The following is a 17381-nucleotide window of genomic DNA, read 5'->3' on the forward strand; positions in this document are numbered from 1 at the left end:
GTATGAATGAGGTTCAAGGCCCATTGGCCTGAGTGTTAAACAACATTATATTTATATAAGACAAAAGGAAGCGCAAGCTTCATAGCATAACTCTTTGTGTAAACATAGAGTTTAATGTGGGAGAGAGAAACGGTCTATTGGACCTGCACTCACAAGAGGTTAGACTAAAACAAGCATTTCAGAGATAAATCTCTATATGGGAGACATAACCAGTCAGGTGTAGGAGTCATAGCCGTGTAGCTGGATCCTCCGTCTCCTGCCTCGGAAATCCACGTCCCACGGAGATCGTAGCTTTATAAGCAGCTTGTCCCTGCTGCAGCATGCGGCTTGTGTGGAGACAGCTGTGTCCTCGATCAGCTGCTGCCGTGTAGGGATAAGCTCAAACTCCTCACTTGACTCCACAACGTGATGATGTCACCCCATTCGCTTACATCCCAACGCGTTTCATCACGTGAGTGACTTCTTCAGTTCCCCTGATTAAGTGTGTGGGCATGAAACATGTCGGCTCCGTTTTTTTGCCTGTCACTTGATCTCGTGAGTGTATAAAGCTTGATTTTCATTTTCCCTCTCGCCAGCAATTTTTGTTCCTGTGGTGCGTCGCGTTTTTCTATTTCTACTACTGTGGTTGCAAGCCTCTTCTCCCTTTTGCACCAACAAATGTTCTGATTTCACCCTCCCATCTTACTTTTGGTCGTCACCTTGGTCTTTTAATCTCGCTTGGAATCCAGTTGAGTATCGTCTTTATCCAACGATGGAAATGTAATTCTTTTGCCTGTCTCTCCAGTTAATACCCGGCATACATCTCTCCATACTTCTTTGCGTTGTCTGAAGCTTCTGACTTACCTTCACATGTATTTATATACACACACATACACGAGTGCATTAACATGTTTGGGTGGGCTGCTGCACATACAAAACTAGTGACATACATAATCATAATGTAAAAATGTACAAACCCAGTGGGTCTGCAGCACCCCTGTGCCCCCAATTCCTGAGTGTATGTGTGTGTGTGTGTATGTATGTATTGTAACATCGCCGGAAGAAGAGATCAGTGTATCTCGAAAGCTCGCACAAATAAAAGCATTTCGTTAGCCACAGAACGGTATCATCTATTTATTTTTTGATTATATATACATATATATATATATATATGTATGTATGTATATATATATATATTATATATATATATATGTGTATGTATGTGTGTATATATATATATATATATATATATATATATATATATGTATGTATGTGTATATATATATATATATATATATGTATGTATGTGTATATATATATATATATATATATATATATATATATATATATATATATATATATATATATATATATATATATATATTATCGCAGCTTGCCAATTTGTCCTTTTTTACAGCTTTTCCACCCCTCGTGAGCACAAAGATATCCTCTCCTGCTGAGCGCTCATTTCACACAGAGTATCGGCGAAACACTCAATAAGCAACAAGCAGGTGACACGCTTTCACTGGACTAGCGACCCTGATGGAGGATATACTGTATCATGAGGTTAACCCACACATCTGTGACACCGGTGCCCTTTTCCCCCACTTATCCCCCCCAAATGTAATATGGTTATAACAAAGAGAAGCTGCACGGTAACAGGAGCCCTGGCGGCACCTCCCTCCCCTTCTCCCGCCCGCTGCCCTCCCCGCTGTGGGACCTGTGCGCTCTCCCAGGTGTTGCACTGAGGTGAAGGCGGGAGCGGGAGGGCAGAGCGCGCCGACTTTCGTGCCAACATTCGAGCGCAGCGGGGGAGGGAAGGACACGGGTGGAACCCAAGCCGCGAGCTGATTGGTTGTAGTGGCTGAGGGCGCCGCTGATTGGCCGAACGAGTTATGGAACTTGTAAGGGCGCCAGAATAGAAGCTTTAGCGGGATGCAGAGTTCCAGTGAAGTTTGTATGTTCTGTCGGCGCTGGGCTAACATTTCAAGGAGAGGGCGATCAAGCTGGACTCGGGGGTGCACATACAGCAGCAAGCTGGACTCGGGGTGTACATAGCAACAGGCTGGGCTCGGGGGTGCACATATAGCAGGAGCGCTTGCAGCTGGATTTTTGAGACCTTCTCATTCATTTTTTGCTGAGCTGGCTTCACTTCATTCACTCTGTCACTTAGCAGGACGAGGTATGTCGGCGGGCGCTTGCTTTCAGTGCTGTCTCCAACAGTTTTGTGCTTGCGAGAATTTCGGTTGTACATAGTTGGCGCGTAGTTTCTTGACCTCCCTATTGCATATCTCCCCCCTTCATCTCCTGCACGGGGTCTCCTCATCCCACGAACGCCTCTGCATTCCAGAGCACTTGTAGAATGTATACTCAGCACTTTTGTCTTTTAAGCTGCTTCGGCATTTCACTTTTGGATGCATGTGGTTTTTTTTCTTCTTTTCCCTCCATCGAAGTTTTGCGATTGTTTTCATTGCCAGCATTGAAGGGGTTAAAGTTGCCCGGCAGATCTGCCCTGTGCAGACACCTCTGGGTGTCATGTTACATTCTCTGAGCTCCTATTCCCGGGATTTATTCATTTCCTTTGCGCCAAAACTAACAGACTGGTCCCGGCACTTCAGCTCTAGGCGCCCAAACTGTACTTTGCTCACAGCATTTACACACTTTTGTATCATTCCTTATTTTTCACTAACATTTTATCATTTTTTATTTTATTTATCGCCTCTTTCGTTTTGCAGTAACTTTACAGTATTTCAATTATTTATTTATTTTCTTCATTTTAGATGACTTTTTTTCTCCCCCCTCCCCTTAATATTTAACAGTAAAAGACCAATCCTTTTCTACATGGTTTATGTGTTGGGGTTTTTTTGTAGATGGAAGTGGCACATTGTTTAACCCTAAAAGATCTGGTCAGCACGAAAAAATTCAAAGCCGATATGGTGATGGATGGGAGAAGTTCACAGAAGGTAAGCCTTTAACATTTGATTTCTCTTTTGAAAGCCTTCATTTCCTGGTGCCAGATGTTGTTTGTGGCTATATGTTTGTTGCACTCTAGGCATCCTATGAAGAATAATAATTGTTTGTTCTTGTATGGCGCTACTAGTTTTAGGCCGCGCCTATAGTGACGGCGACACGACGGGTGCCGTCGCCACAGGCGAAAGTTATATTTCGCGCGGCGGCGAGGGTTTCCGCCCATTTGATTGGTTCAAGGGCCGTCACATGAGGCGACAGCCCTTGAAAAAATCAAATTTTGCCGGCTACCAGTTTTTGTGACGTCGCATTGTCGCCGTAGCGCTTACTATAAGCGCACACGGCGACGGCAATGCATTTGTTTTCGGGCGACGTCGCCGGCACAATAAGCGCGGCCTTAGATAGCGCTTTTACAGAGACATTTTGCAGACACCGTCCCTGCCCCGTAGAGCTTACAATCTATGTTTTTGGTGCCTGATAATATCTTTATGATGGAATAGCAACCTGACAGGTCTGTGAGTTACCAATCCAGTCTACTTTTCCTTCAAATTAATTTCTATCGAGAATCCATCCTAAATTTAAAAAAAAAATCATCTGCTATGACAGGTGTCTGCTGATCCTTTCTGTCGCACAGGCGGTTAATTCCTTATTTGTCAAATTTTCATATAAAGTAACCCATCATTTTCATAACACTCCACTTTAACAGCTATTTTTAGCAGTAAAATGTTTATCAGCCTTTCCCTAAAGCTACAGTCATTGAATTTTATGTAAATTCTAGGCTTCTTGGCAGGAGTGTAGGAACAATTCTTTTTGGTGGTGGTGTACATACAAAATCTGTAACATACATATTGTAAAAAAAATTAATTCAACCCAGGGAGGACTGTAGCATCCCTATTTCCAGCACATGTTCGTAGTTATATGTTTAATTTGATGTTTTGTATTTTAGGAAAATGTGTTTGAGCGTTACAGAATAAGTCCAAGGACGCCATTAAAAGCTGAGCCAATTGATCTATCAAGACAAAAGGGTTATACCCCAGAAAGGATTCCAATCACTCCTGTCAAAGTGTTGGAGAGGCCACAGACTGATCCATGGACTCCTACAGCCAACCTGAAGATGCTTATTAGTGCTGCAAGCCCGGAAATTCGGGACCGGGAAAAGAAGAAAGAGCTCTTTCGACCAATTGAAAACAATGAACAAGAAGATGTGGTTTCTGACTCTCAGCAGGTAAACAAAAAACACTTGTTTTATAAACACAGACCTATCTTGGATTTTCCACCTTTTTAAGGCGGAGTTCAGGGTGCATGCTGCGGCTGCATGCTCCCGTGCGCGCCTCCACCGCACTCTCCTGCAGCCCAGCGATCGTGTTCAGGCTGCAGGAGTCGGGTTGCGGCGTTTGGTGGTGTGGCGGGGGCATGGCCAATGTGTCACGAGCTGGTTCGCTGAACCAGCTCACGTGACGCGACTGCCGCCCCAAAAAATCAATTTAGGATGTAGCGGCAAAATGTAGCAGCGACAACGCTGTACTTTGCCGCCACAAGAAATTGCAACCTGACATGGTTCATTGAAAACCATGTCATTGTTCCGATCGTGCGTGCGCACGCACGTCGTGTAGTAAGCACTCTGAACTCGGCCTAAGACAAGTAGTACTCTTCACAAATGTTTGGTGTGTCCGTTGAACATTTAAAATATTTATTGTGACTTTGAGGAACCTACATTTTTTAAATATTTTGTTTCTAAAAATGCTATTTCTCTGATAGGGTTTACGTTTTCGAAATAATGCTGACCGCTTTATATATACATGCATCCATACAATTATGTGTATATTATAATACTTAATCGTTTGATTAAGTATGGCAGGATGAAGTATACAAAAAAAAAAAACGAACAATGGTCTACTGCAAAACGGTATCATTATTAAGAACTAATTGACATTTTGGTCCATATTCAGATCTTTATCAAGATTTAAAAGAAAGAAAGACCTGAATAGGGGCTGGAACGTTAATTTAGTTCCAAAAACCTTTTTTGAAATGCAGATTTATTGGAGAGACGCTGTAGGCCTGGCAGTACTACATGGAATTGTGAGCGCTCCTTTCTTTGACTTTATAGGATGAAGTGTGCACCAGTATTAAATTTGGTCTTGGAACTTCTGGTACAATCATAGAACCCCAGGGTTCACAGATCACAGGTTGGAAACCACTGCTCTATCATCTTGTAGGCTACTTTCTAAAGCAAGTCAGAACATGTTGATGGACTTGTTCCAACTTGTCTGCAAGCTTTGCTTAGGCGTACTATTACCCTCTCTCCTAATGCGTTCCTTCACATTTCCCATGTGACTTACATTTCAGTCCAATTGTTGTACATCATTTTTTTTTGCAATAAATTTGCAGTTGTAACCCCTTCCATTTTGGAAAGAAGTTGGGACATGACTAATAGCAGAAGTGCAGTTTAAAGCTTTAGTTTCCTGACTTGTTTCATGTTCGCCAGAATAATTAATTATTTAACACATTTTGACAACATTAGCCTTCCAAAATAAAATGGGGCGATGTATTAGAAAGCATAACTGTATTACAACTGTGGTGTGTGGGGTGTTTTTTCCTCTTCTCTCCCCAACCTGTGTTCTACGAAACCCAGGGGGTTCCACACAAAAATTGGTGCTGGCAGATATTTACCTTTTTATGGGATGCTTTTTTGTACTTTTTTATTTTTTACAGTATTTTTTTTATTTTAAGAACTCTTATTAAAATCTGATGTCATATAAACCATATATTACATAGAACTATTTTTATATTTAAAACTATACAATTATACCCAACTGCATATTTTATAAAGTAGCGGCAAAAATATTTTGTTAGTTGGAATGTAATTAATCAATTACGTATAATTAAAAATGAAATTGAATTAATATTACAATATCAAACACAGGAATATATATTAATCACACTTGTTCAAACATACTCCTAAGAAATATAGATGAATGAAAGATCTTAGCAGAAAGATAATAATCCACTCTCTATAAATGTGGAACTTGTAAATGAACAACTAACAAGACAAACAAAAAATAAAACATAAATAATCCAGTCCCAATGAAGGAAGTCCAATTTAAAAAATCAGTAGAATAATGAGGTGGCGCTAAAGGATCCAGTCAGCTCTCCCAGGATGAACCACATCCAGATTAGACCTAAGAAAAGAACAGAGTGCACGCCCCATACCGTATGAAAGTATTTAATAAGGGGGGGGGAAGGTGGGGGGCACACTTACAACAGGAAAATGTTAAAATAGCGTTTGTGAGTTGATACTATCACTGCCAGCATGTCTGCTTCCAGAAATCAGTCCTCAGAGAAAACCCCACAGCGTGGGTTGATCGGCTGGGCACTTTAACCAAAAGCGGGAGCGTAGCAGCCTGAGTTTTAGCCTTTGAAAATGTCACAGGATAGTGACACAACGCGTCACAGGATAGTGACACAACGCTGGCGATTACGTCATCACGCAGAGTCTGGTGTAGTCGGACCAGACTCGGAGACCGTGAGGACTTGCACATTACTTCCCTGCAGCAGGACTAAGGCTGCTCCGCTCCCGCTTTTGGATAAAGTGCCCAGCTGACCAACTGGATAAACCCACGCTGTGGGTTCTTCTTCGAGGACTGATGTCTGGAAGCAGACATGCTGGCGGTGATATTATTAATTCACAAATGCTATTTTAACACTTTCCTGTTGTAAGTGTGCCTTTTCCCTTCCTCCATCCCCTCCGCCTTTCCCTTTATTAAATACTTTTATACGCTATGGTGTGTGTCTGTCCGTCTGTATCTATATCTATCTCTCTCTATCTTGGGGTTATCCAGCTCTTTGGGTAAGTGTATAGAATGTAATCTCATGCTAATGCTGTTTGACTGATTGATAGTGGCAGTATGTAATTAAAGAAGTGTGGCACTGCTCAGAGATTTATTTAGTAGCAAGATGACAATTTGGCTATTATGATGTTGATGCAGATCGTAGCACACTATCAATAACTTGGTTGTTATGTAGAGCCTGTATAACTCAGATGGCAATTATTATTGCTATAAAACATAGAGTGGTGATTTGTTCTAAAATATAACTCTGATTTTTATGTTTGCAGTTTGATGGTGTTGATGATGTGGATGAGTTGGAAAAGAGGCCAAGCAGAAAGCAAAAAAGTTTGGGACTTTTGTGCCAAAAGTTTTTAGCTCGTTATCCCAGCTTCCCCATATCAACAGAAAAGACGCCCATTTCTTTGGATGAAGCAGCTTCAAGCCTTGGTATGTATTGGTTAAGTTCGCTTAAGTAAAGCTCACCTGAGAGGACTTTGATTGGAGGGCTGTGATAGATACTGTGCAGTGTCTCCGAATGAAGGTATTTGTCATAAATGTAAGAAAAACATTAATACTCCCCCACACTGACCTGTGATCTGAAGCCAAAGATTATTAGAGAAGCAGAAGTTGCTGTTGCGGCACTACAGAGAATATATTTAAGCAGCTGTGAGAGAAGCGAGGGGGAGATGCAGACAACAATATATATATCTATATCATACACACACACACTTAATAATTTGTTTGCATCTGCTTTGTTTTCTTTCTTGCCAGGGGTGGAGCGGCGGCGTATTTATGACATTGTGAATGTACTGGAGTCTCTGCAACTAGTTAGCCGCGTGGCAAAGAATCAATACTGCTGGCATGGGCGACAGAACCTGAACGAGACACTAAAAAGCCTGCAGCGGATAGGAGAGGGGCAAAAATATGAAGAACAGATCGCTTCCTTTCAGCACAAAGAACTCTGCATAGAATACAAGTGTGGGGAGCGGCGAAAAGAATGCTCAGTGGGCAGCCACAATACTCCTCTGCTGGACTTGTCTGAAGCAGACTGCCCTTCTGGTAAGGCGGCTACTTGTATTATTGCGCTAAATTGTAGAAGTCCCTTTGTTTTCCCCTGTGCTGTTTGTTGAAATAATCCTTGTATCTTCTGAGCCCTTACTATGACAAGCGTCTGTAACAAGCTAGCACTTAGTCTTGTCAGGCATTGCTTTTCTTTCAGAATTGATGTAGAATATATAGTTCTTGGTATTCCATTATTTTGTTTCATTTAATTGAATTTTGAATACAGCTTGCAGTCCTTTTTACAGAGAAATCCATCCACACTTTCTAGCAATTGTTTAAATAAGTCAAAAGCTTCCTACTTTTTCCAGATCTGTCCTCCATTTGCACTTCTCTTTGTATAAAAACGCTTGCAATTAATTTGAATTTTGGTTCTCCTAAATCTATGATGTTGCACACCTATAACTTTGAATGAGATGCCATAATGATGCTGCTGTGCTGAACAGCATACATTTAAGATAGTGGTCTGTAGGGGCATAAAAACCTGGCAACTTTTTAAGTCGGTTGTGTGCTACCTACTGATGTCGACAAGATCAAAACTAAATTGGGATGGACTACTGTTTGTTTTAAGGAAAGCGACAACACAAACATTTTTTTTGTCTTTCCCCTTGCAGCATCGGCAAGTAGCCGCAAGGACAAGTCGTTGCGTATCATGAGCCAGAAGTTTGTCATGTTGTTTCTTGTATCCACAACCAAGATAATCACTCTCGACATAGCAGCCAAAATCCTTATTGAGGAGAGCCAGGATGCTTCAGATCACAGCAAATTTAAAAGTGAGGATTACTTTACTCAGCAGGCGAATTATTCTGAAAACTTGTTTATTTGTTAATCCTAAAGCTATGAATATTGGCTACGATAAGCATGTATTTTATATCTGAGCTATGTGGGTGAATTGTATTCACTAGTCAGACTCAAAGGGAAAAGTGCCAAGTACCCTGTATGAAGGCCCAATTTACTCACTTGCGTCTAGAGGTCAGGTAGAGAGACACTTAACATGTAATTGCACGTAGCTGTTAATGTTTAGAATGATACATTTTTTTGCACAAATTTAGACCACATTTGCATATGTATAACACACACACATACTGTAATAATAAAAACTGGACCTGTGTGATTTCTAGCTCTGTTTTGGATAACTAAAAGCCAAAGTATCTCGGCTCATTTCTACTGCCCTCCCTTCCAAGAATTCTGAGTGGGCAAGAGACTTTTATTAAGTTCTGTTACTTTTGTAGATCAAGACCGTTAAACTATGTTTCTGTAATCCAGCAAAGGTACGACGGCTGTATGATATTGCAAACGTTCTGACCAGCCTGGGACTTATAAAGAAGGTACATGTTACTGAGGAGAGGGGACGAAAACCTGCATTCAAATGGATTGGTCCTGTTAACGTTACAAGTGACAGTGGTAAGTTTGGTTAATGAGAACACGTTGACAGTACACACTGATATTTCGGATGACCACCTGGTGGTTTTGATTTTTATTTAATTTTTTACATATATGGAAACCAAAGAACAGATCTTGCGCTCCTACCAATTAGGCTAAAATATACGAGTGACATGTTTTTAGAACTTAAGTCCCTGACAATCTCGTCAAGTTAGACTCTGTTTAGCAGGTACGTGCACTGAATACCTGTGGACTAAACTTTGTGAAATATGTGAAAGTGCCCCGAAGGAGTTAAATAAATGAAGCATATGCTTTTGTGATTTTAGTGCAATTAAAAGCTGGCCAAAGCCAGTATCAGTTGCCTTTTTTTTATAAAGGTGAACTGCGCGTGCACAAATACCCTAGTGTGAAATATTAAAACTTACACACAGCTCTTCTTTCTCTCAGCCTTAGACACTCACCTGTTCTTCAGTGGAGGGTGATGTGTAGACTGACATTGAGATGTATAGTACCTTTTATGCTAATTGGAGAATTGGTAGGAGCCCTATCCTGAAGGGAGGAGCCATACACCTCCAGGGAACTACTTGGTAAACCAGACGAGCCAAAACCTACCCCTATGACGCAATGTATCAGTAACACTATAATTAAATGCCCCTTATGGAGTATGCAGCATGGAAAAGAATGTCCTAACATTTGTGGAAGACACTACATATTACCTGCATTCTTCCCTTTTATGAAGTATGCTGCTGGCAAAAGGATTGGCCTTACATATATGGGGGGAAAAGAACAAAGAATCTGTAATGAGAATAATCCAATTATGTCAGTACAGACATGCCTATCTGAAGCTCATGATTTTGGTTCTAGGGAGACGTCATGTAAACTGCATATTTTTTTTGTGGGAACCTCGGGTGATGCTATTGTAGTCATCCAGTGCGAGGTCTCAATCAGAGCTTTGCAATTGAAGAAGAAAACCCATCACCCCTTGATGTACTATTTATTTGATGGGGTCACAGCCATCCAGTCCAAATGTATGTAGCAACAAGAGCCCAGAGCCGCCAATGTGTGCAACAACGTAACTAATGTACAGTGTAGATTTCTGTTTATCTGGTTCTCTAATTGAAATCTCATTATTTGCCTTTTTAGGCGACCAGAGTATGGAAGTAACCGCAACCCCATCACCAGACTCAAAAAAAGTCACCAGCATCCTGTTTCCAGCATCTGTTAATGGTAAAACGAGACTGACGCGCCATTCATCCTTCAATAAGGTTCAGTCTTCTGATGCTGTGAAGAGGAAAGTCTGCTCTGAGCCAAGCACTCCTCACAAGACCAAGAAAGGTAGTTACCAGCCTGGATTTGGCAACTATCGTCCTTATCCCTCTCTTGATCACAGGCACCTGTAGCTCACGTTTGTGTGAGCAATGGCAAATGTCTGTTACAACTTCTAAGGCTGCGCTTATAGTGCCTTGCGACGTCACCCGAAAACAAAACAATTGACTCCGTCGCCAGCGCTTATAGTAAGCGCAACGGCGACGAAGTATCTGGAAAATTGGTAGCGGGTTAAATTGAATTTTTATGGGGCTGTCGCCACATGTGACAGCCTCCGAACCAATCAATCACCCTGTCGCCAGCAACGTAGCTGAAAGTTAAAGTATAACTTCCCCTACTGTCGATGGGTGACGCCGTCGCGCACACTATAAGCGCGACCTAAGCCTTCAGTGGCAAAATTGGATGTTTGGTAGCTGAAAAATGTATTTGTAGTAAATTTAACATTTTAGTGACTTATTGACATTATATGGCTGTGTGGTACTTTGTTATTTTATATCAACTTTATTATCAAAATTCCTGGCAAATCTTGTGGGGCTTACAGGCCAATAGAATCTGCCATGTCATCGTAGTGATTACATTGTAGCTTCCTACTGAATGATTAAATATCCCAAGAAGGAGCACTGAGCAAAACGGGGGATATCCCAGAGCTCAAAATAGTACTGTTCAAGTCTGGAGCCGCCCCCTACCACCCACTAAAATGCTCCTTTAAGTAATACTCCTTTTTAATTTCAGTTTACATTGAGAGCTCTGATGCAAACTCCTCAAAGATGGCCCATTTGGCAGCTGTATGCAGACAAAAGATTGAAGAAGATTCCACGTGAGTACAGTGCATTAATCGTACCTGGGGGTAGAAATAATCCAAAGAGGAAGATGGTGCTCTTGAGAGTACAAAACATGAAGATTTCCCTTGATATCAGGACAAAAAAAATAGGTCTCCCATCAGATAATCATGCATTGATAAATGTATACTAGTTGCTAGTTTTAAGAGTTTTTAAAGTGAAGATAGCGCCTACCTAGTTCCTTTCAGTTTTTTAGAAAGACACAGCTGCCAGGCAGAAATGGCTCAAATAATTCTTCCAAGTATTCTGTTATCCTCATAGCCCTATAAATGTATTGTAGAAATTCAAACACTCACTTGCTGTAATTGGTAGGGAGGTTTGTCCAAGTTTTCATTCATTCGTGGGTAGGTCCTCCAGTGTGCAGACTCGAAGAACAGATAAAAACAGCAAAATTGGAGAGGGGGTGCGGTGCACCACAAATCACTAAGGCAGGGAAAGGGCGACTACCATAAAATAGAAATTTATTGGGTCATAGGATAGGTACAAAAATAGGACCACCTACGCGTTTCATGCCGTTAGACACATTATCGAGGTGCACCTTGATAAAGCAACAAAAGACAGAAACACCCAATGCTACATCCAATTTGACAAAATGTATAGCAATCGGTATGTAGTTGAATACTTCAATGATAATAATCTCATAAACGAGGGATATTTGGTTAAACCCTTTGGCCAAAGCGTTATAAGCCTGCAAGCCAACGTCAAGGCTTGATCAAACTTTGCAGGTCCTAACACTAACCTGTTGAAACTTCTTTTTTTTACCTGTATTTAACTATATACTGATTACTATATATTTTGTCAAATTGGATGTAGCATTGGGCTTTTCTGTATTTTGTTGCATACATTTGGCCACACCCAGTAGTAATCCTTTTGAGAGATATCTATATGTGTGGGTTTTGGGGTTAGAGCATTGCTGATGGCGTGAAACGTGTAGGTGGTCCTATTTTTGTACCTGTACTATGACCCAATACATTTCTATTTTATGGTAGTCACCCTTTCTCTGCTGTATTGATTTGTGGTGCGCCGCACCCGCTCTCCAATTTTGTTGTTTTCGTACCTGGGATTATAACTATTTGCTTGTAAAAATGCAATGTTTTGTACCGTTCACTACACCATGTTCTGGGATAGTTGGCGTACCACTTAAGTATATTTCATACGTACAGGGTATATGCTTTACTCACTCGATCTTTTTTTTTTTTTTTTTTTTTTTAATCTGTTTTCCAGGTGCCAGACATCTGTGCCTAAGAATATGACGCATTCAGGGGCAAATGTTGATCCTCTTCCTTACTCTGTTGTCCCTGTGGATTCTGAATACTGTGTCAATCACTTGGTTCACCGGGGACCTTGTGTGTCCCAGAAGGGTGTAAAAGGACAATGGACTGTCATGCCTGCCTCTCTATCAAGTACAGAGCATAGCAACCATGGGTTTCTTCCTAACCAGCCATACATGTACCTTCCCTCCACTTCTGTCTTCATGCTGTGTGGAAACCTTGTAGAAGATAACACGTTTAGTGTAGATGAACACTGTATCCGTGCTGGGAAGACCATGGAGGCACTAGAAAGACCAGGCAGTGCTTTTCCAACATTCAAACAGAAGAGTACATCTTGTCCACCTGAAGATGATATACCTGCAAAATGGCAGGGGACTGGCATAGATGACATGCCACTCTCCTTGGTTCTACCAAAGGTAGGTTTTATGTGCGCACCTTTTATTTATTTTTTATGTATGTATTTGTGTGTTTTGTACTATTTTGGTCAAGTTTAGTTTCCAAAATGTATATAAACTTTTATTTCATTTTTTTTTTTAAATTTTACTCTCTGGTTACTGTAGGGCAACATAACGGTTAAAATGCTGTTAAAATCAATTCAGATTCCCACAATGCCTCGTTGTTAAGATATATATTTCTTTAAAATTTAACTTTTCAGGTCTACACATCCAGTTTAGAAAGCATTTCTCTAAATTGACATATTTGTATCCGTATGGAGTTTGGTTGTTGTAAGTGCTCAGTTCTATTGAATAACTATAATTTCTAAATCTTTACACAAAAAAAAGACTTTTTTTTTTTTTTTTTTTAAGAGAGTTCTTAGGTCAACAGATAAGTCATCTGAGAAATTAGTCTTGGAGACAACCATTCCACACAAGCCAATGAGATTTCTTCCTGGAGAGGAAGACATGGATACAGATGCAAAGGCTGATGGGGAGAAATACATGGCTGAGAATGGAGATATGAGCGACCTCTTAAAGAATAACGAACCTATGCTTCAAGAAGACTTAAAACCAGCAGCACTACAACAGTATCTGTATGTTCCATCGGCAGCAGGTGGGTGAGGAGTTCTTCTAGATAAGTGAATTTTGTTGGGCGGGCCACAGTATTGCGAAGAACAAGCATTGTAGCTCCACAATAAGGCTAAAAGTTTCCGATGCTTTGGAGTGTTTTAAAGGGGTGTTGATTCTCCGAATTGCTTTATGTTGACGTTGGTTGATTGTGCAGGTGGGGTGAGGGGTCTTAAGTGTGACATTTTCACAGGATGTTATGTATTACATTGCTACCGTTTGTACTGATCTATTTTCTTGCATTTTGCTAATGGACGTGGGTTTTTTTATTTTTTTAGGATTGAATGGCTTTAAATTCCTTCTTCCTACAAATCAAGCGACAGGGGCTGTGGGTCTTTCTCCAAGTCCATTAACTTCCCTTAATGTTCCGTGCATGGTGATGCCATCCAGCGCTCTGGCAGCGTTTCCCTTCATCTGTTCTCCTGCGGTCACTAACTCGTTGCCTTCTGCTTCCAATGGCTCCGGTCCAAGTGCTGGATCCATGAATTTCAACCTGCCTGGCATCGTTTCAGCCACTCATGTCCTTATCGATACCTCTGCAATGGTGCCTTCCAAGTCACCTGAACCTTCTTCAGATCAGCCATGCACTCAATCACCAGTGCCAGGAAGGTGTGGCAGTTCTGTTAAAGTAGATCCCCCTGCCTGCATGGGCCAGCCAATTCCTATACTTAAAATACAGAAGGTAAGAAATGCCATGTTTACATTTTTTTTTATTCAAATGAAGACACTTAGTTTGTGGTTGGAGGCTTCACCCCTCAATTTCTGGGGGAAACTGTTCATGGATGTAGTTTAGGGCATTTCTGACATTCGAGTGTTGGGGTTCCCCAGAATTCAAAATCGAATTCTGGAGTTCCCCAACAAAAAAAAAGGTTGAAAGCCACTGGTCTATTGCCAAAAAAATCTGGGATGCCATATGAAGTATAGGCAAAACTTTTTGAGATGTAACCACTAATGTGAAGTTTCAAAAGTTTATTTGCAAACTGCTTATACTGTGTGAATTCGCCTTAAGTACAGTAGTATACTGACATGTTTTGGGAAGAAAAATAAGGTCCATGATTTTATTTTATTTTTGTTATCACTCTTAGTCACCAACTCCGTTGACTCCAAAGAGCATTCGTCCAGTCCACCAGGATACTTTCTTCAAAACTCCTGGCAGTCTTGGTGTTTTGTCAGCTTTTCGGAAAAGTGAAGGGACACAGACTAGAAACTCCAGCTCTGCGCAGAGGAGGTTGGAAATCAGCAGCAGTTCTGGAGACTGAGCAGGAGCTCTCTACTTGATGTTAAAACCCCACCCCTCTCTTTTCTAAATGGTTGTGGACCTTCTGAGAATGCAGAAAACGTCTTCAATTGCAAATGATGCCGGCACATTTCAGTAACATATCAAAGTACTTCTGTAAATTGCTGCTTATCCTACCCTCATCGGTTGAATTGTTTTAGTCATTTAATTCTAGCTTACATTTAAACCAAGAAAGTTTTGAATTGGGGGAAATTATCCTTTGGTTAATATTGTACCATTATTGTGGTAGGAAATGAGAATAAAACGTATACAGCACTTAACCAAGATTGGCTTTAAAAGCTAGCATTAGCTGTCCAGATAACTGATAGTTCTGAAACTCAGGAACTAAGTTCCCATTATAAATCTGTTCCGTCCCACACATGCTGTTGTTCCCCTTTTGTAACATGCCTTAATTGTAATGACAATGTGGTGCTGGGGGAAAGCACCTTCCACAAATCTCAATCACTGAATGCTGACACGACTGCATTATAGGAGATGCGTAGACCTGCTACTTGAATATTAATTATTTGCCTTGTTTTGTAGCCTCTTCAGTGGTAACCTTTTCCAATCTGAAGGAGATAACATATGGTTACTTTTGAGTGTAAAAGAATGTATTCTGCTTTAAACTTTGAGACCAGATTAACTGTGAGTCATATCTTTCCATATTATTTTGTAGGACAAATAGGTTTATTTGGTATATGGCCTAGCAGTCCATAAATATTATTGATAATACCCTTTTAACTTTGCCATGATTTTAAGGTTGCTTTCGTCACATTTGATTATTATTATAATTATATTATATATAATTGCCATTGTCTTTTGGATAATGGAAAAAACATCAGATGTGGAAAAAGTAAACAAAAAAGTTTGCATCCAGCTATTGGCTGGGACCACGTGACTTTGAACCTAAACATTTAATGACATATATTCTAATCAACTGTTTGCAAACTCCTTTTTCAAAACTGGTTGATTGGAGATGTACTTTATTTGATGTCTGGCAGGGGTGCGCAATCGTTTTCCATTAGTTTTTTTTCTTCCCTGCACCCCCTGCTGGCTCTCTCCTCCTTGCACCCCCCCCCCCCTCACCTTGAACCGGCGGCGTCACGTGACCCTACCACGTTTCTATGCTGTCGCCAGAAGCCGTCTGAGCCAAGGGAAGTGAAGTTATAGAGGCCTTTGCCGCTCCCCTGGCATTTAATTTAAATGCCTTCGGGAAGCGCGCGGAGCCTCTGTAACTGCGGCCCCTGCAGAGAATCTCGTACACCCCTGGTCTATGTACAGGAATACAGATTCCAGACTATTCTACATGCATGCATGATTAGGTAAACTCCTTATTGCAAGTATGAATTGTCAATCCACCCCCGCCTCACGCATGTATGGTTTTCTATGTATGTAATATGCATTACTTAGTCTAACATGTGCAGAGCAGGCATCATTATGCTCCTAGGTTACTCAGTGGGTTCGCTGACTGCTCTCTAAACTTGGTTAAGTTTAAACTGACAGAGAGGGGACGGGGGTGGAGATAATGAACTATGTACAATAGCTGTTAACACTAAACTAATTTCAATTCCTCAAATTTGCCTTTGTAACTCAACCAGTAGGCATGTTTCCTTGAATAGTACCAAGTCATGTGCACATGTTTTTTTTAATGTTTTTTGGGGTATTTTTAATGTGAAAGAATGTTTGTTTGTTTTTGTTTGTTTTATATAAACATATAATCAACATTTTACCTGATAATCCTTTTAAAGGAAAAGCTAAATATTGAAAAATAAGTAAGGTTGCTTATATAATCTCGCATCTTACTGTATTTATGGAGGTAAAAAAAAGCAAAGGCATAACATTTATCATTCTAACACCAATGATACTGTTGGTAATAATTAGGTGATTATTTGCACTGACAAAGCTGCATAATTGGGATGCACTTGACTAAGCAATGTGTTTTTTTTTTTTTTTTTATTTTTTTTTTTTTTTATAAACCTACATTCTTTTTATGCTAGTCTTCTGACACAAGTGTTAACGGGCTGTCTAATTTAAATACTTGAATGTATCTACCATGTTTACATTCGCCAAATATCCTCCTTTAAAAAAAGATGGTGCTATTTTCTGTATTTTTTTTTTTTTTTAAAAACCCATCTAAGGCTGCTTTGTCTTATTGCACTGCTAGTTTATATACACCTTTTTTGTTTTGTTTTTTGTACTGCTGCTTGTAACATATATATTTATGTTTAGATATCACTTCTTTCTGTGCTGATTTTAGCTATGTTCATTTTTATAGCTCTAAACATGTATTTTGTGCACAGGGTTTTTTGTATGTACTGTAATTCTCAATGACCAATTAAGACAACTATAAAATAAAGTCTTTTATTCTGTACGTACAAACGAAGTGAGGT

General features: G+C 40.4%; 1 protein-coding gene across 1 annotated transcript; it reads left to right on the forward strand.

Annotated features, from left to right (window-relative positions):
- The first annotated feature begins 1923 nt into the window (after window positions 1-1923).
- E2F7 (E2F transcription factor 7) lies at window positions 1924-17324 on the forward strand. The gene is made up of 13 exons (XM_075600204.1): window positions 1924-2161; window positions 2850-2942; window positions 3893-4171; window positions 7061-7220; window positions 7545-7832; window positions 8447-8605; window positions 9099-9236; window positions 10359-10550; window positions 11274-11358; window positions 12605-13067; window positions 13458-13701; window positions 13994-14397; window positions 14801-17324. The coding sequence occupies exons 2-13, from the start codon at window positions 2850-2852 to the stop codon at window positions 14972-14974; spliced, it is 2679 nt and encodes an 892-aa protein (XP_075456319.1). The 5' UTR covers window positions 1924-2161; the 3' UTR covers window positions 14975-17324.
- The last annotated feature ends 57 nt before the right edge of the window (window positions 17325-17381 follow it).

Source organism: Ascaphus truei, chromosome 5 (genome assembly GCF_040206685.1).
Source record: "Ascaphus truei isolate aAscTru1 chromosome 5, aAscTru1.hap1, whole genome shotgun sequence".
Taxonomy (NCBI): domain Eukaryota; kingdom Metazoa; phylum Chordata; class Amphibia; order Anura; family Ascaphidae; genus Ascaphus; species Ascaphus truei.

Coding starts and splice junctions, on each gene's coding strand:
- E2F7 (XM_075600204.1), top strand. CDS start 2,850: ATGGAAGTGGCACATTGTTTAACCCTAAAAGATCTGGTCAGCACGAAA. Junction 9,237..10,358: donor TAACGTTACAAGTGACAGTG/GTAAGTTTGGTT, acceptor TTGCCTTTTTAG/GCGACCAGAGTATGGAAGTA. Junction 13,702..13,993: donor GTATGTTCCATCGGCAGCAG/GTGGGTGAGGAG, acceptor TTATTTTTTTAG/GATTGAATGGCTTTAAATTC.